Source organism: Glycine max, chromosome 17, assembly GCF_000004515.6.
Source record: "Glycine max cultivar Williams 82 chromosome 17, Glycine_max_v4.0, whole genome shotgun sequence".
In the NCBI taxonomy this organism is placed as follows: Eukaryota; Viridiplantae; Streptophyta; class Magnoliopsida; order Fabales; family Fabaceae; genus Glycine; species Glycine max.
In genome coordinates, this window is record NC_038253.2 from 33,786,286 (window position 1) to 33,812,004 (window position 25,719).

The 25,719-nt window shown below is 35.7% G+C and overlaps 3 protein-coding genes, 1 long non-coding RNA gene and 1 pseudogene across 4 annotated transcripts; 3 read left to right on the forward strand and 2 right to left on the reverse strand.

Moving 5' to 3' along the window:
* Nucleotides 1-809: 809 nt before the first annotated feature.
* LOC121173805 (uncharacterized) lies at nucleotides 810-1,700 on the reverse strand. Its single transcript, XR_005889249.1, has 2 exons — nucleotides 1,525-1,700; nucleotides 810-1,387 (listed from the first exon to the last, which is right to left on the reverse strand). It is a non-coding gene; the product is annotated as an uncharacterized lncRNA (long non-coding RNA).
* Nucleotides 1,701-6,940: 5,240 nt separating this feature from the next.
* Nucleotides 6,941-12,254, forward strand: LOC112999982 (carbon catabolite repressor protein 4 homolog 6-like; annotated as a pseudogene).
* Nucleotides 11,668-12,102, forward strand: LOC102663561 (uncharacterized mitochondrial protein AtMg00860-like). Its single transcript, XM_006601575.1, has one exon. The coding sequence runs from the start codon at nucleotides 11,668-11,670 to the stop codon at nucleotides 12,100-12,102; it is 435 nt and encodes a 144-aa protein (XP_006601638.1).
* A 7,737-nt stretch (nucleotides 12,255-19,991) lies between the features above and the next one.
* On the forward strand, nucleotides 19,992-20,657 carry LOC102663821 (uncharacterized). The gene has a single exon (XM_006601576.1). The coding sequence runs from the start codon at nucleotides 19,992-19,994 to the stop codon at nucleotides 20,655-20,657; it is 666 nt and encodes a 221-aa protein (XP_006601639.1).
* A 231-nt stretch (nucleotides 20,658-20,888) lies between these two features.
* Nucleotides 20,889-23,120, reverse strand: LOC100499881 (uncharacterized). Its single transcript, NM_001250417.2, is given in 2 exon segments — nucleotides 20,889-21,334; nucleotides 22,989-23,120. Coding segments are annotated over 2 exon segments (405 nt in total). The 5' UTR covers nucleotides 23,097-23,120; the 3' UTR covers nucleotides 20,889-21,037.
* Nucleotides 23,121-25,719: the final 2,599 nt, after the last annotated feature.

Sequence of the window (25,719 nt, forward strand, 5' to 3'; positions counted from 1 at the left end):
TTTCGTACTTGCGATCGGAAAAAAAGTCTCTAAAGTGAACCTGAAGTGGGAACCGAATGTACATGTATAAAAATGTTGAGATTGATTATTTGTTAGTGTTTCCTTTTGTGGTTTGATTATTTCTCTCCCCCCACGGTGTTGTTCATAATTGATTATTTTGGAAGTATATGTCATCAGACTAATTTAGCTTGTAATTTTTTTTAGTAAATTACATTCACCTCCCCTAAGTTTACGACTTATCAGACTTGTATCCCCTCCATATTTTACCCCTACACAAACTCCCTAACTTTTATATCTCTATTACAAAGGTATCCCCCGGACCATCACGGTGTTAATTCTGTTAACTGAAATGCCTCACATGCATTGCACATGCTTCTTTAATGGAATTATAGGACACTTTTGCCCTCATCTTCCTCACAACAACTGTTAAAACTTAAAAACCAACCTCGTCCTCCCCACAACAGCTGTTAACGTTCAAGGAGTGTTTTTGAAATTCCAAAAATTGAACACACTCGTTTTTTCTTAATACATAGTCACATTTAGGATCTTTTATGTTGATAAAAAGAATATTATGAAACTATCACTGGATGTGCAGCATCTTCTATGAAATTCACTAAAGTCAAGCATCAACATTTCAATACCAAAACCAAAACCAAATATTTCGAAGCCATTGTTAGTGATCCAGCTACTATACCCAACTATATGACAGTATAATAAATAATACTGTAGTAGCTAACCACATAAATCCCCCCATCCTGTAAACATGACCTTGGGTAAGTCCTACTTACATAGGTTATTGGAAACCCAAATCATCCAAAATAGTATCACAGAATTGCAAGTCCAACACGAGTTACTGTAAGTCCAAAGCATGTTATCATCTTTACATAGGAAAAGTTCCAGAACCAATATTGACAAAAAAAAAAATTGAAATTTCAGAACCATAACAAAAACATCAAAAGGAATAAAAGAAGAGGAGAATTTGAGAACCAAATTTAACAAGAATTAAAATGAAATTTCATAACCATAACAAAAACATCAAGAGAAATAAAAAAAGAGGAGAATTTGAGAACCAATTAAAATGAAATTTCAGATCCGTCAAGCCACTGCTCTCCTTCTTGAGCTGCTCCGCGACCGTCGTAGACTCTGCAATGAAAGCGTGGGTGCATTCGGAGCGTTTGACGGTGGCTGAAGCGGTGATGGCAAGGTTGTTGGAACAGTTGAGATCTTGTCGCAAGCGGCGTGTTTGGAGAGGCTGAAAAGTGGTTGTGTGCCGGAGCGGTGGCAGCAAATGGTGGTTTACGCACATGGTGAGGCGAAGTGGTTGGCGTTGTTCATTGTTTTGCCTCCCTTTGTTTTACAAACCCTAGCAGAGCACAATTGGGATTTTCTAATTTCAGAAACAATACACAAGGGTTATTTGGACATTTCACACAAAAATAAACACTGTCAACTAATGGAAACGGTTAGGGGTAAAAAGAAATGTATTTTAGCATAGGGGTGTGAGTGTAATAAGTTTAAACTCACCTGAGTGTAATTTGCTTTTTTTTTTCTATGCTCAACAGAGTGGTTTAAAGTTCTTTCCTATAATATATTGGCTGACTACCTGGCTTTGGACCACCGGACCAAACTTTATTTTCACATACCTTGACACATTTTGGACTGACAGTGGAGAAAGAGAAGCATAATTTTTGAGCTGGGGTTGTGGTCTGCTGATATCTTGTGTTTACAGGTTCGTGATCAATTATATTTATGTTACATATTTACTCCACAGTTCCTAATGCTTACTCCTTGGTCAATTATGCTCATTTAACAAGTTTATGATCATACTCTGTTGTAAAATTTAGTTTTACTTGCTGATAATTGTGATATGATTCACAGATGTTGTACTTGGCAATCACATATTAAGATAATGACATATTGTAAGAGAAAATCTTCAGTTCTTCACTTATAATAGTTAATGGCACACTTGGAAATTTACATCTCATCATTTATTCTACCTACCTCTTGTTTGGAAAAGTACTTTGCATTGGTTTCTAATCAGGATTTTTCAGTTATATTAGCTTCTCAGTAAGATTTGTGTCTTTGGAATTTTAACATTTTCCTTAGGCCTTCTTTGTTGATCATGGAATCTTTAATTTTTAATTGTGGTGTGTGGGTACTAAAAATCTAACGTAGGCGAGTGCCCGGAGGCTCCTTGCTATGCGAAGGTATGTGGGAGAGTCATTGTACGCAGCCTTATCCTTGCATATGCAAAGAGGTTGTTTCCGGATTTGAATGTGTGGGTACTCCACTTTGGAAAATTTGTTTGACTCTTGAAACAAATTTTTAAGTTGTTGCTATATTTTAGGACCATTACTATCTGTTATGCTATGCGTGCAGTAGTTTGTTTTCTTTTTTTTGTTTATCTTTTATTTTCTAGGCAACTATCCCGTAAGAGTTATATATATATATATATATATATATATATATATATATATATATATATATTAGTATCTCTTTGTCAGAAGCAATCTGCTTTTGAGATCAATAAAGAAAGCCTTCTGCAGTTACAAAATATTCCCTGAGTTCCTTTCATCTTTACTCTTCATACCTTTCTAAAAACAACAAATTGGTATTCGGGCTCGATTCTGAGGGATCTAAGAGATTGAGAGAGTCCAACCACATTCAAAACACAAACAAACATAACCTGGTCAGAATGAATCCAGAAGGTTCATCCATTCCAATTGCACTTTCGCTATTTGATGGTAAAAATTATCATTTCTGGGCTGTTAGAATGGAAGCCTATCTTGATGCAAGTGATTTGTGGAAAACTGTTGAAGATGTGTACGAAGTCGAACCCTTGCCGGATAATCCAACGGTTGCTTAAATCAGAAATCACAAAGAAAGGAAGCAGAAAGTCAAAAGCAAAAGCAACTTTGCTTGCAGCAGGTGCATCCACCACTCTAGCCAGAATAATGACACTAAAAACAACCAATAAGATTTGGGATTTTTTGAAACAAGAGTATGAAGGAAATGAAAAGGTTAAAGGCATGCAGGTGCTGAATTTTATCTGAGAATTTGAGATGCAGAGAACAAAGGAATAAAAAATGATTAAGGAATACTCTGATAGGCTTCTTGGCATAGTCAATAATGTAAGGCTCCTAGGTACTGAATTTTCAGATGCTAGAATTGTTCAAAAAATTCTAGTAACAATACCTGAAAAGTTTGTAGCCACAATTGCATCTCTGGAGAACTTAAGGGATTTGTCAAGCATTACAATGGCAAAATTGTTGAATGCACTACAAGCACAAGAACAAAGGAGGCTTATGAGGCAAGAAGGGTCTGTTGAGGGTGCCTTTCAGGCCAGATCACAAAATTACAAAGGAGGCAAAAATAACAAAAAGAAGCATAGCAGTAACAAAAATGGCCAAAGTAGCAATACACGTGTCTTTTCACCTTGTCCCTATTGCAAAAAAATAATCATCCACACAAACAAGTGTTGGTGGAGGCCAGACATGAAATGCCATAAGTGTGGTCAATTAAGACATGTGGAAAGAATATGCAAGACTCAACTACAACAAGGAGAAGCCAAGGCTGCTGAAGATCAACCTATGGAGGAGCATCTGTTTGTAGCATCATGCTTTGCAACCAACACCACTATGGAGAGCTGGCTTATAGAAAGTGGTTGCACAAACCACATGACTTATGATTACGAGCTTTTCAAATAATTGGACGAGACAACTATTTCCAAAGTTAAAATTGGAAATGGAGCACTTATTGCAGTAAAAGGCAAGGAAACATTTGCAATTGAAGGTCACTCAGGTTTGAAATTAATTTCTGATGTATTATATATCCCTAAAATTAATCAAAACCTTTTAAGTGTTACTCAACTGTTGAAGAAAGGATATAAAGTGTTGTTTGAGGACAAAAACTATGTGATTAAAGATGCAAACAACATAGAAATGATCAAAGTTCAAATGAAAGGCAAGAGTTTTGCCTTGAACTTGATGAATGAGGAGCAGCAAGCAGCTGTACACAAAAAGGATGATAATACAATGCTTTGGCACAAGAGATTGGGGCACTTTCATCATGTTGCACTACTTTTCATGAAAAAGAGAAACATAGTGAAAGACATGCTAGAATTAGAAGATTTACCTCCAAAATGTGCTGCTTACCAATATGGAAAGCAAACCAAACTTCCTTTTCAACAAAACAAGACTCAGAGGGCTTCACAAAAGCTGCAGTTAGTACACACAGATGTGGGAGGACCCATGAAAACACCATCATTGAATGGCAATAAATATTATATTGCATTCATTGATGATTATTCAAGAATGTGTTGGATTTATTGTATGAAGTTTAAATTTGATGTTGCTGACATCTTTATGAGGTTTAAAGCTTGGGTTGAAACTCAAAGCGGATGCAAGATGCAGGTGATCAGGTTCGATAATGGAACTGAATATACCTCTGAAAAATTTAACAAGTTTTGTGTAGATGCAGGCATTGAACATCAATTGACAACATCATACACTCCACAACAAAATGGTGTTGTGGAGAGGAAAAATTGAATAATTATGGAGATGACAAGGTGCTTACTTCATGACAAAGGGATGCCAAAGAAATTTTGGGTCGAGGCTGCACACACAACAGTTTTTTTGCTGAATAGGTTGCCAACAAAAGCTTTGCAGAAAAAGACTCCATTTGAAGCATGGCACGACTACAAACCAAAGCTAACAAATCTAACGACATTTGGCTGCCTATGTTTCTCTTACATACCTCAAGTAAAGAGAGACAAACTTTACAAGAAAGCAGAGCCTGGAATTTTTGTAGGTTATAGCTCAACTTCAAAGGCCTACTGAATCTACCTACCACAAAGAAACAAAGTAATTGTCAGCAGGGATATCAAATTTCTGGAGTCAGATAGTTGGAACTAGAAAAATGATAAGAGGTCTGAGTTTCAGGAGGAGAATGAAGATGTTGATGAAGAACCCATCAGAGGAACCAGATCACTTTCAGACATCTACCAAAGGTGTAATGTTGCCGTGATGGAGCCTGAGGGATATGAAGAAGCTGCAACTGATCAGAAATGGATAAATGCAATGAAGGAGGAGCTTATAATGATTGAAAAAATAAAACATGGGAGCTGGTGGACAAACCTCACCACAAGAAAGCGATTGGTGTCAAGTGGGTTTATAGAACCAAGCTCAATCCGGATGGTTTTGTAAACAAATACAAGGCAAGGCTTATTGTTAAAGGATATGCTCAAGTGTTTGGTGTTGATTGTTTAGAGACTTTTGCCCCAGTTGCCAGGCTGGAAACCATAAGAATGTTGATGTCTCTTGCTGCACAGAAGGGTTGGATTATACATCAAATGGATGTGAAATCAACCTTCTTAAATGGATATTTGGAGGAAGAAATTTTTGTTGAGCAACCAGAAGGGTTAATTGTTCAAGGGCAGGAGGAGAAAGTATATCGATTAAGGAAAGCTTTGTATGGTTTAAAATAGGCACCGCAATCATGGTATAGTAGAATTGATGCACACTTGGTGAACTTAGGCTTCAAAAAAAGTTTAAGTGAATCTACTTTATATGTGAAGAAGACTGATGGTCAAATACTTGTAGTATCTCTATATGTTGATGATCTACTGGTTTCGGGAAGCAGCGAGGAGCATATTGATAAGTTCAAGGAAGAAATGAAAGATGTTTTTGAAATGACAGACCTTGGAAGGATGACATTCTTTCTTGGTATGCAGGTGTATAAAAACAAAATGAAATATTTCTTTGCTAGGAAAAATATGCAAATGAAATTCTCAAGAAGTTCAACATGGAAGGGTGCAAACCAGCTGCAACTCCCATGAATCAAAAGGAGAAGTTTTGCAAAGAAGATGGAGCTGAAAAAGTGGATGAAAAGCTGTATAGGAGTCTTATAGGTTGCCTAATGTATTTAAGTGCATCAAGGCCTGACATCTTGCATGCAGTAAGCTTGTTATCAAGGTACATGAACTGTGCTAGTAGAATTCATTTTCAGGCAGTGAAAAGAGTTCTTAGATATGTTAAAGGCACAATTGATTTTGGAATAAGATACCATTATGTTAAAACTTCAGACTTCTTGGTTATTCTAATAGTGGTTGGGTTGGATGTGTTGATGATATGAGAAGTACTTCAGGTTATCTTTTTAGCTTTGGTTCTGGAATTTTTTCATGGTATTCAAAGAAACAGGAAGTAATAGCTCAATCCATAATAGAAGCAGAATATGTAGCTTCAATTGCTGCTGTAAATCAAGCTCTCTAGATCAGAAAGCTTATGATAGATTTGCATATGGAACAATAAGACAGTACGCAAATATTTGTGGATAATCAAGCTGCAATTTCAATTTCAAATAACCCAGTTTTTTATGGCAAAACAAAACACTTCAACATAAAGCTCTATTTTCTCAGTGAGGCGCAAAAGGAAGGAGAAGTGAAATTAATTTACTGCACAACAGAAGAACAAAGTGCTGATATCCTAACAAAGGCACTTCCTAAAGCTAGATATGAATTCTTGAGGCAGAGGCTTGGTGTATGCTGTTCCAGAGTCAAGGAGGAGTGTTGACTGTTTGACTCTTGAAACAAATTTTCTAAGTTGTTGCTATTTTTTAGGACCATTATTACCTGTTAAGCTATACGTGCAATAATTTATTTTTTTTGTTTTTTTGTTTATCTTCTATTTTCTAGGCAACTATCCTGTAGGAGTTTTATATATATATATATATATATATATATATATATATATATTTTAGTATCTCTTTGTAAAAAGCAATCTGCTTTTGAGATCAATAAAGAAAACCTTCTACAGTTACAAAATATTCCTTGAGTTCCTTTCATCTTTACTCTTTATACCTTTGTAAAAACAACAGTGTGGGTATGCACTTTGGAAAATCTATTTGACCATAGAATTATAAAAATATTTCCTTTTGATTATATATTATCACTTCCAGGAGGTTGATAGATTTCATTAGTTGGTGGAGTTGAAGCCTAAGGGATACAACGGCATCTGGAAGGTGGGTTAGAACCTAGAATTGCTATTTGTCTTAAGGTTACACTTACATAACATAAGCATCCATATTCTAAACTTTTCTGTTCAATGCTGCTTGTTGATTTTGATTGATTATTTGAATTAAATTTTGAAAGAAAAATAAACAGTTCTGTTGCATTATAATTGTTCCTATAGATGTCTAATAGCATTCTGTCTACTTATAGATGCGTTCAGGTAATCCAGTTGATGGCTGTGCAATCTTTTGGCATAAATCCAGGTTCTCTACTGCTCTACTTTCCTCTGGATGCTACTTCATAATTATCATAGTGGAATTTGTTTTCTTCACTAGTGATTAAACATTCACTGAATTCATGCCCATGTAGTTTTTTTCACTAGTGATTAAACATTCACTAGTCATATTAAAGATGTAAATTCATAAGACCAAAAAAAAAAAAAGATGTAATATCATTCAGTAATATATTGACAAAATACAAATTGAAACCATTACTCTTCTGGTATACCTTGAGCAAATGTTGTAGGTCTTTTCTTTTATATATATATATATGATCTTGTTGATACTTGATACCTCTGTTTCATTTTGCGATTATTTGTATATGTTATGTATTACCTTTCCCATATAATTTTTGGGGGTTGAGGGGCCTGACCTGTCCCAATGCTTCTATGATACTTTTGTTTGGAATTTTCTTTATTTTATACTTAATAATCTCATTACCATGATTTTTCATAGGTTCAAACTGTTAAATGAAAAATGCATTGAGTTTAATAAGCTGGGACTCAGGGATAATGTTGTTCAACTATGCGTACTAGAAGTACGTAATACTCTCATACTATCCTCTGCTCTGTTCAATTTCTGTTGAGATAAACTGAGAATCTTCAATTATCTTACTTTTCACCCCTTAACTGACGTGCTTGGATTTCCTTCCAATCTTTTCATCCTACAGTTCATTAATCAAAATGGATCTCTCCCATCCAGGTAATTACTCTGGTTTTAATGTTTTTTTAGACTAATTTGATTTGTATATATCTTCTTTTGTATTCCTGATTTAGAAAAGTGTAAGAGCACCTATGTGTATCATATGCATAGTTATCAAATCTGAATAGTGTTGTGGACTTGGCAACCCCATAAATGATATAGTGGGATGGCTGCTGCACTAAAGGCAAAGATTACAGATGCAAGACAAATTATTTATTCTACATGCATATAAATACTCAAAACCATGAATTATCCTGAACCAAAGACATATCCCTGTAATCAAAAGTCATAGTCTAAAAACAGTCGAACACAATATCCATAAAAAAGAAGAGTGGAATTTAAAAAAAGGTTTAATTACCCATTTAGTCTCCATAGTTTCCAAATTTATCCAATTTAGTTCCTATATTTAATAAGTAGCTTTTTTAGTCCATATAGTTTACCTTTTAATTCCCTAATAGGTCTCTACCGTTAAAATTAATTGTTTAACACCGTTAACGGACCTTGGCAAAACTCCCTCTATACCGCAATGACTTTTAATTCCCAACAATGGACAACAATGGCCGAGAGGGAGATGAATTCAAAATAAGGAGGGAGTTTTGCGGTGCGGTGTGGTGCAGAGGGAGTTTTGCCAAGGTCCGTTAACGGTGTTAAACAATTAATTTTAACTGTAGAGACCTATTGAAAATTAAAAGATAAACGACAGAGACTAAAAAAGTCACTTATTAACTATGAACTAAATTGGATAAGTTTGAAAACTATAAGGATTAAATGGATAATTAAACCTTAAAAAAGTAACAGGGAGGTTGTGAATGCAAGGAACACAACTCAGTGAAGAACACAAACAAAAATGAGCAGATACATGCATGGAAAGAGATTTGTGAGTGTGTAGGAACAGGAACAGAAACCTGTGGGTGTCAGAAAATGCCAGGCTTGGCTACAATATTGGTGAGCTGTGGGTCACAGGTTGGCTCGAAGCAGAGGTTAACTTCTTTGTGTTTTTTTGAATGATGCATAATGCATGAATGTACATGTAAGAAGGATTTCAAACCCTATAATGTTCCTATTGCCAAACGTGGAGGAGAAATCGTAGAAATGCTTTAAAAAGATTGGAAAACACTGAAAATGGGGGCAAAGATGAAACCTGTTTCAGTATTATGGCGGCAACAGCTATGACTATGAGTTGCTGCCATATATAGAAGCCTCAAGCCTATTTGCTCACTATTATAGAATTTATTTGACTAATTTGATCATATAATGAAAGTAATGCTCTATAAGCTCCTGTACTGGCCAGTTACTGCAACCATTTAGAGTATTCATGCATCATACGATGAAATTATTGCCTTCTGCTTGTTTCAACAGTAAGAAAACCACAATCTCCACTCTGTTTTCTTTTAAGAAAGATCTGTCTCATCTAGCATCTCACCTGTCCCACAAATATAGAAGAAACAGTTTTACTTTCAGAAACTTATTTTACTTTTCAAAAATTAAAGGCCACAAGTTAAAATTAATAAATGAAATTTAGTTTTAATTGAGGTCAATATTGCAGTAATCTTGCTTAAAAACCTTGGATGGTTTTTTATTTTTATATTTTTATATTTTTGAGGAATAAGACATTGTGTTATGAAATAGGTTCACGAGATATTTTATTCTGTTGGCATATTATACTAGAATGGCTTACAGGGGTTGGGATTATTTGAGCTGACCTTTGATTGTATTAGGAATTTAGGATGCTTGCAGCTTTTCTTGTAATAACTGAGGAGTTTCATTGCCTTAAGTTCTTTCTTCTCATTTTTTTATTATAGGGAATTTTTCCTTCTCAGTATATCATAACATAAATGTAACATTCTGCAGCTTGACGGGCTCTAGTAAAGTTGTGGTTTGTAACATTCATGTTCTTTACAATCCTAACAGGGGAGAAATTAAACTTGGTCAGGTATGCACTGCCTGCTTGGCATAACATCTTCGATCAAGCCATCTGAGCATCTGATACTGTAGTGCCAAAATATGCTTTCAAATTCTTCTTGTAATTTCTTTTTCCTTTATATTTATTTCAAGCAGGTTCGAGTGCTGCTTGATAAGGCTAAAGCTGTTTATAAACTCTGGAATGACACCCCTGTAGTTATCTGTGGGGATTTTAATTGTACTCCCAAGGTTATTTTTTTATTATGCTTTTTCAATGTCATTTTGTGAAATGCTATCATAGCCTTTATGATATTAACCATTTTTATCTTGTCTCAGAGTCCATTATATAACTTTATATCAGAACAGAAGGTATAGTCTTTACTCTCTAGCTCTTTTCTTTCTCTGCCTTTGATGTTTAACACAGAAAATAATATCTTCATATTTTTACAGTTAGATCTGTCTTGAATAGATAGGAATAAGGTATCAGGATAAGCTTCTGCTACAATTCATGCATCAAAGCTCTATTATGGTCCTAATTCTAGGTAGACTTTTGCATTTGAGGCATTTAGATGTTTATATTTATTAGATTTCTTGCTTTATACAATAAATATCTGTTAAAATATTTTAAAATTTTGCAGTGAAATATCTGCTAATGGTTCAGTTCAGGCAACATCCACAGAAGGCGATATAGAAGTTATTGAACAAAATAATTCTCGGTTGGACACGAGGGACCTGGACACTAAATGTCACAGCTTGGCTAATCAACGTACTCAGGCTGCTTCAGATATCTGTTAAGTCTTGTACAAATGTTGAGGGTGGAAAGCAAAGTGATGCATATGCAGGAAAAGATACTCAGGAAATTGTTGTTGAGACCATTCTAAGATCTCTTGTGAAGTTGGTAGCATAAAAGAACCTAATCCTTCTTATAGTGAAGGTAGGCTCCATATTGATCATGTAAATGGTGAGATTCATGACATTACTCCTGTGACCTCCTCAGCTCCTGAAGAAGTTCACAATGATGCAACTTGGATTGGCAGCAATGAACATATACCAGATGCTGTCTCAACTTCAAATAAAGAATCCAACTTGCATGTCCCTGAAGGGAATAAACATGTGGAGTTTGACTGTGCCGCAACCTCTCTCCAGGAAGATGATCAATCTTCCAAGGTGAGGATTGATCTTGAGTCGATAGATCTAGACAATGTAGAAATTTCTTCAATGGAACCGTCCAGCCAGAGCTCAGTTTCCTGTGTATTTGAAGATGGAGATAGTCCATCTCATGAGGAAATTGCTAATGACCAAAATAACTGCTCATCAACATCATATCTAGTTGACAAATCGCATCACTTGTCCAACATTGATTTTCCACCAGATGTGAAAGAGAAAGCATTCTTTGATGAGACAGATAAAACCGTTATAGGCGTTGAAAGTGAAGATGACATTCGTTTAATATCTTCCTTACATAATGCTGAAGAAGTGGCTCTTGATCTTGGCCCATCAATGAAATCATATCTTGAAAAGCCATATCAATCTGAGGAATTAGATTCTGCTTCCAACGACTTGTTGCTGCCCGTAGAAAGCAATGAAATGGAGCATGACTTATCTCCAAGGCAGATTTCTAAATCTATTAATTCAGAGCAAGCTACTTATAATCCAGCATTGTGGACCCCTATGGAAATAAATAGAAACTGCAACAGGAAATGCAGAATGCACCTTCTTGGAGCACCCTTTACTGCTTAGGAGCACATATACTGAAGCCATGGTAGATCTAAAAGGAGTATGGAGGACCACCTTTCTCATCTATATCAGGTTATTCTTACTATGAGAACTCACTGCTTGTATGCTAAGAAATCCAAATGCTACTTTGCTGTTGACAAGGTAGAATATTTGGGCCATTTTATTACTAAAGAAGGAGTTTACACGGATCCTTCAAAAATTGCAGTAGTACAAGATTGGGCCCTACCACAAAACTTGAAGCAATTAAGGAGTTTCTTGGGTCTTGCAGGTTATTATAGAAGGTTTGTAAGTCAATATGGTGCTATTGCAAAACCCTTGACTGATATGTTGAAAAAGGATAATTTTAGTTGGTCTTCTACAACAAAAGAAGCATTTCAGGAATTGAAGCAAAGGCTAGTAGCATCACCAGTTTTGGCCCTACCAAATTTTTCTAAGGAATTTGTGGTGGAGGTGGATGCTTCTGGCCTAGGCTTATGATGTAAACCCATTTGCACAAGGGTTCAAGATGGATCTTCAAAGGTTTTTTTTTCTTTTTTCTTTTTATGAAATTTATTGAATGAGAGAGAAAGTGACGAGTTTATGGAGGATTGAATGTAAGGTATTTGGTTCAAAGTTTGAATGTGTTTGGATGGAAAATGAAGATGATAACAATGGTGTTCAAGTAAGATTAAAGAATGAAAATTTAGAAAGATGAAGAAGGAAAATGAAGAAGGAGGTTGGAAGAATCACTCCTCCGGAATTGGTGTCACACACAAGGTGGTGTTCCTTGATAAACCAATTTCTTGAATCACTCAAGTAACTAAGGAGATTCACTCTCACACTTTAGAAGGTGATTAAAAACTCAAATTCAAGGTCTATTTTTTTATTAGAAAATGTGCAGCCTATAAATAGGAATGACATCAAGTTGGTTACACAAGTGAAATGATCACCAATAACAACAATTGATGGTGTCATTAATCCTAATTAAAACTAGAATTGATAACAACAATTGATGGTGTCATTATACCTAATTAAAACTAGAATTAAGACACATAAACATATGGAAAATTGTGCAACTCCTTGGTTAGCCAAGAGGCAGCCACAATCCTAGAGTTTTCACCTTATTAAACCTTAATTTCTTTAAATTAAAACAAGCCCATAGGTGGTGCAAATCCCAAGAGAATTGACAGTCACTTTAACACAAGTTTGAGCCTTTATTTCAACTAACAAAATGCTAATAAAACCACTCAACAAAAGTGGCACCCTCTACTCTTCTTGGAACATGGTGCAATTAACAATCTGAAGCTTCTCCACTTGTAACTTGGGCCTAAATTCAAATAGCATGGTTAACACTTGTTGAAGAGCTTCCTTGGCCTTCTTTATTCTAGCCCTTGCCATAGGTCCTCCAAGTCCTTCTAAAGGTTCCTTGCCTTGTCCTCATCAGCTTAGGTGTTGTGTTAATGCAGAATCACCACCCAATTGCCTTCATAAGTAGAAGTTTGAACACACAGCAACAGTCCTTGTCAACATGTGAGAAGGAATTATTGGCAGTTGTGTTTGCAGTCCAAAAATGGAGGCACTACTTACTCCCCAAGAAGTTCATCATTAGAACTTATCATAGAAGTTTGAAGTACATCCTAGAGCAGAGATTGTCCACAACATTCCAGCAAAAGTGGTTGGTAAAGTTGATGGAATTTGATTTCAACATAGAGTATAGAGAGGGTCGAGAAAATATGGCGGCAGATGCTTTATCTAGACTTGATTCCCTTGAGCTCATGGCCTTACAGGTTCATCAACCTGATTCTAGCATGCTCTCTAGGATCCAATAGTCCTAACAGAAAGATTCTATCTTACAATAGCTTGTTAGTGAGTTAAAAAGCAATCCCTCTTTTCACAAACATTATACTTGGGTCCGAAATGAGCTGAAGAGGAAAGGCATATTAGTCATTGGCTCAGACTCCTAACTAAGACATGACATTCTCTCTTGGATTCATGCTTCAACTTATGGTGGCCATTCAGGTAGGGATGCTACCTTGCAAAAGATGAAAAATGTGGTTTATTGGAAAGGCATGTCCAAGGCTGTCAAGTTTTTTGTGTTTCAATGTGCCACTTGCCAAAGGAGTAAATATAACACAGCTGCGTCTCCAGACCTGCTTCAGCCCTTACCTATTCCTGAGCATGTATGGCAACACATCACCATGGACTTCATTGAAGGTCCTCCTTTTTCTTTTGGTAAAGAAGTCATTTTTATAGTAGTAGATAGGCTTAGTAAGGCTCATTTCATGGCCTTATCACATCCTTATACTGTTGCGAATGTGGCCCAATGCTTCCTTGATAAGGTCTTTAAATTGCATGGGTTTCCTGACACCATTACCAGTGATAGGGATCCTGTTTTTGTTAGCCACTTTTGGAAGGAATTTATGTCCTTGCTAGGGATTCAGGTACAGTTTTCTACAGCTTATCACCTACAAACTGATGGTCAATCAGAAGTGGTGAATAGATGCCTTGAAACATATCTCAGGTGCATGTGTAGTGACACTCTAGCATAGTGGTCCAAGTGGTTGCCTTTTGCTGAATGGTGGTACAATTCCACTTACCACAACACTATTAAAGCAAGCCCTTATGAGATTGTGTATGGCCAAGCTCCTCCTGTTCATTTACCTTATCTTCCGGGGGAATCTAAGATTGCTTTGGTTGATAGAAGTTTGTAGAAACGCAAGGAAATGTTAAAGTTACTCAAATTCCACATGAAGAGAGTTCAGGATAGAATGAAGCAACTTGCAAATAGAGGCAGATCTGATAGGAGTTTTCAGATTGGGGACTTGGTTTATGTAAAATTACATGTTTATCGCCAAGTTTCAGTGCGGGCTAGAACCAATGCAAAGTTGGCCCCTAAGTACTATGACCCATTTCTAGTAGAAGACAAGATTGGTGCGGTTGCATACAAGCTTAAATTGCCTATTGGATCAATGGTTCATAATGTCTTCCATGTTTCTTAGTTAAAGAAGTTTAATGGTACTGCTACTTCTAGGAACTTTAGTCCTTCACCTATATTGGATACTTTTCAGAAGGAACCTGCAGTTATCATTGACAAAATGACAGTCAAGAGAGGCAATCGTGTTGTAACCAAAGTTTTGGTTCAATGGAAGCATCAACTACCTGAAGATGCAACTTTGAAATTCTTTTATGACTTGAAGCAGAAGTTTCCTCACTTTAATCCTTGAGGACAAGGATTCTTTTGGGTGGGAGGAATTGATACAGGCTTAGGAAGGTAGTTAGTTAGTTAGACTCAATTCTGTTAACTTCTGTTAGTTGGAAAAACAGTTAGGTAGTTAGTGTTTGAGAACTATAAGTAGTAATTGGCAGGTAAGGAAACATTTGGAATAGAATCTGTAATCAACCTCCTCCTTGTAATTTCTTCTTCTAATAATGAAAAGCATGACCACCATGCTCATCGGAATTCATTCGTTTCATTGAGTTCCCGTGTTTATTCAAGAACTTTGAATCCCTTAGCTGGGTTCCTAGTTCTACTACATCATTAAGCCAACTCTAAAGGCGTGTTTTTTAAAAAAATTAATGATGTGGAAAAGCATAATAAGGTGTGACAGTCATGTGCATTTCATCTGACACCTCATCACTTAGATATGACATTAAAGGCAAAAAAATCTGGAAAGGTCAAGTAGCAAAATAAAAAAAATAAAAATTTAAAAAATTGATATATTACATGTATAAAAAATATACTTAAGTCTTTTTTATTATTATTTTTGAGCTGTTAGTGTAATGGTTAAGATGGAATGATTGCAATATTTGTTAATATTTAGAGTTCGTTTTGTCCAGAATAATGTGAAAACGGTATTCTTTAACCATGGGGATTTAAACACTGTTTTAAGATTTCTTATCTACGGTTTCCTCAATTGTTGGGACATCAACTAATGTGACATTGAGAAAAAAAAAATTATGAAGCTATGAATTATGATTTTTCTAACTTAAGGAGTACAATTCTCTGTTCTTGTATGCGCATATTTGGCCCTTGATTTTAAACAATAATCGTTTGTTTTCTTAGTCTTTTTTATTTACAGCTTTTCTTAGTCTCTTAAAAAAACTTACAAAAGTCATTTTTTATTAAATTAAGAAACTGAGGAAGTTACTTTAAATTTTAAAATAATAAGTTCATCATGGTTTTTTTTAACCGTAAATGAATATTATTAATAGATAAAATGGCCACAAAATTTGTAAGCATAGAATAAAAAAAGATTGCACCAAGCATTACATGTCATCGGAATAGTCGAGGAAAAACATAACATAATCAAAAGCACTCCATAGGATTAAAACACCAATTTGCGAAAGATATTCTCGATGAGCATAATCTTTTGTACCTAAACCAAGCCCATGATAATTGCTGAACCTGAAACAGAATACACGCAATATCAGGATTGTCATCGTTGAAAATGATGTTATTCCGTTGAATCCATAAACTCCAACACATCGCATGCTATATAATGAATCTCGTCCTTTTCACACATTTTCCTCTGAAACACAAACCATGTTGAACATAATGTTCATGTATCTGATTCGAGTGCACTATGGTTACCAACAACATGAGCAAAATCAAACATTAAAAATAAATGAGTGATATCCTCCGACTCAGTGTCACATAAAGTGCATGACAAACTAGGCAAAATTACTCTTCTTCTATTCAAAGTTGATTTGTTGGTAACCTCGCCAAAAGCAATCTCCAAGAAAAGAAAAGAACATTAGTTGGTATGACACCTCCAAAGAGTCGAATTCAAAGATGGACAATTGGGACCAGTGACCATGTCTGAGTGGAGACCAATATCCCATATCCACAACCAGACTTTGCTTGTTATTAGCAATCTGGTATAGCCTAGGAAATAACATCATCGGTTTATTAATAGATTAACTTTATCTAACTTGAACTACAAAAACCAAGTCATCCAAGATTAACAAACTAAATTGAAAAAACTGAACCACAAAAATTGATTTTTCATTTGGGATTAAAGTTTAAAAAGTTATTCAGTTTCCTTAAAAAAATTATTCAGTTTAATTCAAACTAAATTTGTGAAATAATTTTATGAATTTTAATTTTTTGCACATATTTAATTATATATTTATGAAATTGTAATACTGGACATTTTCTTAAATTATATCATATAATTTTTTAGGGATATGCCTAATAATTATGCTCATTTATAAATTTATTAACTTTTAATTAGTTTAAAGTAATATTTATATTTTTTATTATGTAATTTTTATATAAAAATAAAGATAATTAAAATACTGCAAGAGATATTAAAATATTTATTTAATGCCTTCTAATTAATAAAAAATAAAGATGCAAAAATTAAATAATCCAACTAATTCAAACCACTCTTATATTGAAATTGATTTCAATCAAAATATAGTATATCTCCATGCTTAGATGACTATAAAAATGAATTCAAACCAAACTCCAAACCGTCTTAAATTGTCAAGGTTCATAGATTCAAATGGTTGAACTTTCAAATGGTTAGTTTGACTATGTAAACACATGCTTGGAGTTACTCAGAACAACTCCACTTCCAGGTTCAAACAAATTAAACATTTCTCATTTGCATCTTTGAATCTACTTAAGCTCAAATAGAATAGCACCACAAGAAACTAGCAGCAAAAGCCTTTCCATCACAAATTCACAATTTTAAGGCAGTTCAAAAGGCTTAAAGACATTAGTGTTAACGAGACAAGAATCATCTTCCAAAATACAGACCAGACACAGGTAGTATCATGATCATCTAGCAGTGTGCATCTCGGGGGATTTCAACAACATTAGAGATCAATCAGAGAGAATGGAAATATGCCAAAGGGGGGGGGTGGGGGAGAATAGTATAAAAGAGTTCAATGAATGGATTAAAGACATGGAGATAGAGGAGGCACCTTGGGTGGGTAGAAAGTTCACGTGGTTTGGACCCAACGGAGAGGCAAGGAGTAAGTTAAACAGATTTATGGTATCCCCAGATTGGCTTGCTAAATGGCCCGGATGCACACAACATCCATTGGACAGGAACTTCTCTGATCATTGCCCGGTTCTATTTAGATCCAAGTGTATTGATTGGGATCCAAAGCCGTTCAGAATCCTTGACTGTTGGCTAATGGACAAATCATTCAAGTCAATTGTGAAGGAGTGTTGGACGTCTAATCATCAGAGGGGTTGGGGAGGATACGTACTTAAAGAAAAAATAAAGAGATTGAAAGAAAAGTTGAAGTTATGGAACAGAGAGCAGTATGGTGATACATTTCAGAAATATAAGAAGATTGAGAAAGAGTTAAACAACCTGGAAGTGAGTACAAGTGATAGACAACTTTCCCCTCAAGAGGTGATGACCAAGAAACAGCTCCAAGAAGATTTGTGGGTAGTTGCACAAAACCACGAATCTTTGCTAAGGCAGAAGGCGAGATCTAGATGGGTTAAAAAAGGCGATTGCAATTCCCACTATTTTCATTTGCTGGTTAATGCAAGCCGTAGAAGTAACTCTTTGAACGGAGTGTGGATTGAAGATCCGACAAGAGTAAAAGAGGAAGCTAGATCATTTTTCTTCCACCGGTTCCAAGAAACTGACCAAAATAGACCCCGCTTAGATGGTATTCGCTTCCAAACTATAGGACATCACCAAAATGACATGCTAACAGGGAGATTTCAGGAACAAGAGATAAAGGATGCAGTTTGGGGGTGTGGGAGTGACAAAAGCCCAGTCCCAGATGAAATTAATTTCAAATTTATAAAGCAATTATGGCATATAATCAAGCCTGATGTCCTGCGATTCATGGATGAATTCTATGTCAATGAAATATTTCCAAGGGGATGTAATGCCTCTTTCATAGTTCTAATCCCAAAGGAGAAGAATCCACAAGCTCTAGGTGAATACAGACATGTATCACTCATTGGATGTATGTACAAGATAGTGGCCAAAATTCTAGCCAATAGATTGAAAAAGATCATGCCATGTATAATAGATGAAAGACAATCAACATTCATAGAGGACAAACACTTGTTACAAAGTGCATTGATAGCAAATGAAGTGGTTGATGAGGCTAATAGAACTCAAAGACCTTGCATTGTCTTCAAAGTGTACTATGAGAAGGCATATGATTTTGTCTCCTGGGATTTCTTATTTTATATGCTCAGAAGGTTGGGGTTTTGCTCCAAATGGATAAAGTGGATAGAGGGGTGCTTGAAATCTGCATCTATTTCAGTACTGGTAAATGATAGCCCCTCGTCTGAGTTCATTCCACAAAAAGGGCTTAGGCAAAGGGATCCGTTAGCACCCTTTCTCTTTAATATTATTGCTGAGGCATTGAATGGGTTGATGAGAGAGGTTGAGAAGCAAAACTTATTCAGGGAATTCCAAGTGGGCTCAAATAATGTGGATATTAGCATCCTCCAATATGCGGATGCCACCATTTTTTTTGGAGAGGGTTCGATGGACAATGTTAAGGCTATCAAGGCAATTCTACGGACTTTTGAGATGGTTTCTGGCTTTAAAATTAACTTTGCAAAAAGTTGTTTTGGTGCATTTGGAATGTCAGATAGGTGGAAGAGGGAAGCAGGTAGTTGTTTGAATTGTAACTTGTTGTCCATCCCATTTGTTTACCTAGGCATACCTATAAGGGCAAACCCTAGACGGTGTCACATGTGGAATCCTATTCTTGAAAAGTGTGAGAAAGCTCTAAATAAGTGGACACAAAGACACCTTTCATTTGGGGGGAGAGTGACTATTATTCAGTCCGTCTTAACTTCGTTGCCTATTTACTTTTTATCTTTTTTCAGGATTCCTAAGAAAGTGGTGGAGAAACTAGTGTATATACAAAGAAGATTCCTATGGGGAGGTGGCATAGATCAAAACAAGATTGCTTGGGTCAAATGGGAGACAGTATGCCTCCCAAAAGATAAAGGGGGAATGGGAATCAAGGACATCAATACCTTCAACATCGCCCTGCTAGGCAAATGGAGGTCGAATCTATTTCAGCATGAAGGACAATTGTGGGCTAGGATTCTCGAGTCTAAATATGGAGGTTGGATGGGATTGGATGAAGCACATCGAGACAATCATGAGTCCATTTGGTGGAGGGATCTAAAGATGGTCGTTCAAAACTCACAATAGGGGGTGGAGCTGCGTAATAGCATAGAGTGGAGTCCTGGCTGTGGAGATAGAATCAAATTTTGGGAGGATAAGTGGGTAGATGGAAAGGAATCATTGGCAGCAAAATATCCCAGATTGTACCTAATCTCGTGCCAACAAAACCAAATTATCCAACAGATGGGAAGATATAGGGAAGAAGAGTGAGAGTGGAACTTTTTGTGGAGGAGGCCATTGTTTGACAATGAGATACCAATGACTGTAAATTTCTTACAACATGTTGAAAGTAAGTCTATCCAGATACAAAGAAGAGATGACTGGGTGTGGACAGCAGATTCAAGTGGGCAATATACAGCGAAAAGTGCTTACAGGATGATGATGGGGGGAGCAACAGATGGGACACATGATAGGGATTTTGAGGAGCTGTGGAAGATGAAGGTTCCAACCAAATTTGCAGTGTTCGCTTGGAGGCTGCTTAGAGACAGGTTGCCTACTAAAACAAATCTTCACAGGAGACAAGTAGAGATCAATGATAGGACCTGCCCATTTTGCAGAAGCGCGAAGAAGGAAGCGGGACACTTGTTCTTTCATTGCACTAAAATCATCCCTATTTGGTGGGAATCCTTGTCTTGGGTAAACAATGTGGGAGTTTTTCCGCAAGAACCAAGACAACATTTCCTCCAACATGGATCTATAGTGGTTGATGGACTATGGACTAATAGATGGAAATGTTGGTGGTTGGCTATCACTTGGACTATATGGAAGAAAAGGAATGAAATAATCTTCTCCTTCGACTACAACAAAATGATGGAAGAGGCAACTTTCCTCATGTGGACAAGACTTAGGAATTTGGAGAAGGACTTTGTAATTCATTTTAATCAATGGTCTAGTAACCTAAGAGAAGGGTTTGTGTATCACTAGAGGATATAACCATGGATTAATAGTAGAGCTTAACATCAGGGTATGGCCTGGCTGTGGTTCCTAACCAAACTCCATTTAGTCTGTATTGGAACCAGAGTAAGGGCAATTATATAGCTGTACTTTAGTACCTTTGGTACTCAATTTTTTTATTAATATATATATTATGTTTGCTGATAAAAAAAATGATCATCTAGCATGCAGTACTATAGCACAAAAGTCAACACATCAGTTCACAAAATTCAAATGAAGAAATAAGACATTTTCATATTTCTTTTGAAGTTGAGTTCAACCAAACTAATGCAGGGAGCAAATTATCCATATCAAAAGATATAGCCAAATTTACAGTCAATTTCTTGATTCAAATAATGTATAAACCCTCCTCATTCCTTTGAAGACTTGTTGATAAGGGACTTGTGGATATGAGGAATAACACCCCCACCAGCTATTGTTCCTTTGATGAGGGTATCAAGTTCTTCATCTCCCCGGATGGCGAGCTGTAGATGTCTAGGGGTAATACGCTTCACCTTCAGATCTTTGCTCGCATTGCCGGCCAACTCCAACACCTCTGCAGTTAAATACTCCAGGATGGCAGCAGAATAAACTGCAGCTGTTGCCCCAACTCTTCCATGTGCTGTCACCCTTGACTTCAGAAGACGATGAATGCGTCCAACAGGGAACTGCATAAAAAGATATTCAAGACGACAAACACACCAGATGAAATTTAGCTATGCCAACAAAAAGAAGTCCATCATGATTAGCCCCAATACTACACATTCCAAGAATCAAAGAATACATTAATTGACCACTTGCAACATTAATTATGATTTATCACTGCCTCTTCATTCAACCCAAAAACAATTTTCTCAGAACAAAATTACTGAGGTAAAAATGAAAAACACAGTTACAGATGATCATGAAATTGCTGTGGTCATGACAACTATGGATGAATTGAATTAAACACATTATTAACTTACTAGATTCTGCAAATTATCAGTCAGACTACCACTCCACATTCATTGAAATAACAACCCAAAAGCCAGAAGGTTATCCAATAAGGAGTAGATTAAACACAGACAAGTCAACAGCCACACTAAACAAGGAATGGAGAGCAAAAATGTTATCTTCAACTAGGTTCAGTCGAATACATTCTTCAACATAGATTATCACGTTTACAACAAGCAAAGAGAAGAAAATTAGGAAATTGAAAAATAAGGGATCCTCTGCAATGGACAAAGGGAAACCCTCAAAGAGAACCATGTGCTTTGCACAAAATAGATGCTAATCACTTAATCTTTAGCTCATATCAGCTGCTCAGTCAAAGAAACTTAAAAAAATATGAGGATTACACTCCAACCAAATGCACTGAATAGTAGCACACAGATTGCCCATTGACATAAAACTTTTTACTCTAATTCTACCAAAATCATTAAATCCAGTAAACAAAAATTGGTCTGAGGACAAGGGCACACCCAACATTAACCAAAAACAGTCCTAGAAACTTCCTCAGAGATACAAACACTACAGTCCAACCAACTGCACCCAATAAGGATAGCATGGATTGCACATTGACAAAAAAAATTTAAACTTCTACCTCTTCCAAAATCATTAATACTACTAGCAAACAAACATTAGTCCAAGGACCTACAGAACACCAAACAATAACAAAAAATGCCAAACAAAGTATTCCATAAAGAAAAGTAGGAGAACATTGTGAACTTTATGTTACAAACCCTCTTTTACCATTACACAAGACAATTACCCTCCAAGCTCATCAGGGAAATCTGGGCATGGCCCGTCATTTCAACAAACAGATGTAAGATAAACATATGTTAATTAAAATTTCAATAAAATCACACAAACTGAACAAAATGGACTCATCAATTAACAAACAAACTGCCACAAATCAAGGTCAAACATGAATAAAAGCATAGGAAAAAGGACAAATGGAGAGTAAACCCTTCCCAGCAAACCATATACACAATCAACACAACACAAAATTTGCCATAAGAAAATGGGTCGGTGAAAAAAATGAAAATTTAAGAATGAAAGCTACTGTATAGGTGTAAAAATAAAAACAAAAGGTACCTCATGGTTAAATTTTTTTAACAGAACTCAAACCATAAACTAAGGAAATTACCAAGAAATCCTAGTTGCCCTTTCCCTATAAAGAAAAAGAAAAACCTATCCCTAATACAAAGAGATACAAGATAAATGTGGTACATATGTGGATCAAAAACAAGAAAGATTGAAAAAGGTGAAAACTTGTGACCGTTTGATAAGCGAGAAACACAAAATGATGAAACTTTGAAGGAGAGAGAGAGAGAGGGGAACCTGAAGACCGGCTCTTGAGGAGCGAGAAATGGGTTTTTTCTTGTCTTTGTCCTTAGAGGAAGAAGGGTTCTTAGCAGTTATCAAACCCTTTGCGCCTTTCCCCGACATCTCGAGCTTCAATCTTTCAACTGCGTTTTTTTTCCTTCAAGGAACATGTCATGAGCTACCCTCGCCTCTTTTCATGTTTCCACACTTCAAGAACAATACTAATATTAAGGGCCTATTTTGCTTTAGACATCGGGCTTTTTTACTAAAAGTCGGGGTAAAGTCGAAACAGTATTTGTTTTTTTTTTACGATTTTAAAACCGTAAGTATTTTTCTTTTTAGGTTTTATCACTTTTAAGTTATAATATTTTTTTTACGATTTTAAAGTTATATTTTTTTTGTTTTACGACTTTTAAGTCGTAATTTTTTTTTGAAAAGTTTATAATTCTTTTATGGTTTATTTTTTTTCTAATTTTTTAAATTTATAAAATAATTATTTAAATGTAAAATAAATAATTTTAATTTTAAATATTAATAGTTTTTATTTAATATGGTGTATATTTTTTATGGTTTTATTTATATGTTATTAATTAATTTTAATGTTTTATTATTTAAAATATGTTATATTTTTAATATTATTTTATTTAAATGTTTTTTTATTTAAAATTCAGATAATGTATTAATAAAAATACATAATAAAATTAAAAGGAGATACTAAAAATTTGAAACACTTTAATTAAAAAATTGATGGCATGTAAATGAAAATTACATGTTTTTTTAAACTACTAATGAGATGATGTCCCACAACGAGTTCTTTTAGATATGCGTCTCGGTCTTTAATCTCATTGGACTGGACTTGTCTGTGTTTGTTGTCCTCTTGATCTACGCCTCTACCTCCTCTTGTTCTAGGATGCGCTCACGTGTAATTGTGTGTTGTTGTTGAGGAACATGATCACCGCCATTGTCATCATCATCATCATCACCACCACCACCACCACCACCATCATCATGGTCATCATCGTTATTGTTGGTATTGTTGTTATCATCATCCTCCTCCTCATCTTCATAACCCATGTCACGCATTTGAGTAAGTAATGATGGACGATAACAAAAGCTCGATGATGGTAGATTATATGTAGATGGTGGAGTGTTAAAAGTGGTGGCAAACATTTGTGAGAGGTCATAAAAAAATATTTGACGTAGGAGGGACTTGAAATGAGTATCGAGACATATATGACGAAAACCCTACTAGTTGAAAACTTTGTTGACATCCTTGAAACGCGTATTCAAAGAAGGTTGATGATTGATATTGTGCTTGTGATGGATGATGTTGGGACATATATCTAGGAACATGCACTGGAGGTACATTGGGTTATGCATATGATTGATGTTGGTGATGTTCAGGATAATATTATGATTCAAATTTAAAAAGTTAAAAATAATAATGAATAATAATACCAATAATTGTTTTAAAATTGTAAATTAAACTTACAACCTCAGTAAATAGTGTTTCTTCACGCGATATATATCATCTAGTTCGACGTATATACCATTGCATGTATTTTTAATTTTCATGCAAAAAACCTTGGTCCATTTTACCATGAACAATATAATCATTCCAATAATTCTATTTGGCAATCCAGTGACGATGATGGTGAGGCCAAAAAATATCTATTCTCCCTCTTGTATCTATGTCATGGAGTTGATCTAGGTTTGGTGGGTCATCTGGAATAATTTGTCGCGGTCCAAATTGTCTCATGACCCTGTATATTGGATGCCTTTCCACAATTCAAAACATCTGAGAGAGACTTTTGCTCGAACAATCATTGATACCTCAACATCATTAATTAATGACCTTATTACTGGTGTGTCATAAGGAGTCCACAAGAATTGCAACACATACATTATTATTGTCACATGTTTATAATCGAATATGAAACATAAAAAATAGTTAAGTCATCAAAATTAAGAAATGAACCTCATTCATACGTAGTCTATCAAATATGATGCGTATCAATCTCACTGCATTGGTGGGAATATTTGTTTCAGTCCTTGTACAAGACCACCTTTGTGCAAGAGGAAATCTGAGTCCTTCTTGTACTTCTTCCATGGATAGGTGATCTTTTTTGGGGTAATACATTTAATGTGGTCTCACGCCCATGACTATAGCAACAACAAACATCCACTGATTTCTGTTTGGTCTGGCTTCACAACCCGATCTAGAGCTTGGAAAAGGGATGTTAATACTGCCGCACCCTAACTGTTATGACTTGCTTCAGTTAAATTTGATAATAAAATAAGATACATAAAATGAACTTTTGCACCTGATGTATCTGGCATCAAACAGCTGCCTATGAACATCATGATATGAGCTCTAGCATGTTGTGCAATGACAACATCATTAGCATGAATGGAAAGTTGCTGAAAATTTTGCCGCAACCAACTTAGATAAATCATTTTACCCTTTACATACTTATCAGGTGAAGTTTTCCCTAGTAATGCCTGATAAGCAACACGTACATCACCGGTGATGATACCAATTATTGGCAATCTATCAATCTTCAAGCCCAACTATAGGACCACATCCTGTAAAGTAATGGTTGCCTCTCCATGTGGAAAATGAAATGTGTGTGTCTCGGTTCTCCAACGTTCAACCAATGCACTAACCAAATGCTGGTTAATATCAATTTTTCTGACATTTATAACATGACCAAAACCAGCTATAGTGATTAGATTTTTTACCCGA

What these genes read in the sequence shown, in the direction of transcription:
- LOC102663561 (XM_006601575.1), top strand. Translation starts at nt 11,668, where the DNA reads ATGGAGGACCACCTTTCTCATCTATATCAGGTTATTCTTACTATGAGA.
- LOC102663821 (XM_006601576.1), top strand. Translation starts at nt 19,992, where the DNA reads ATGACTGTAAATTTCTTACAACATGTTGAAAGTAAGTCTATCCAGATA.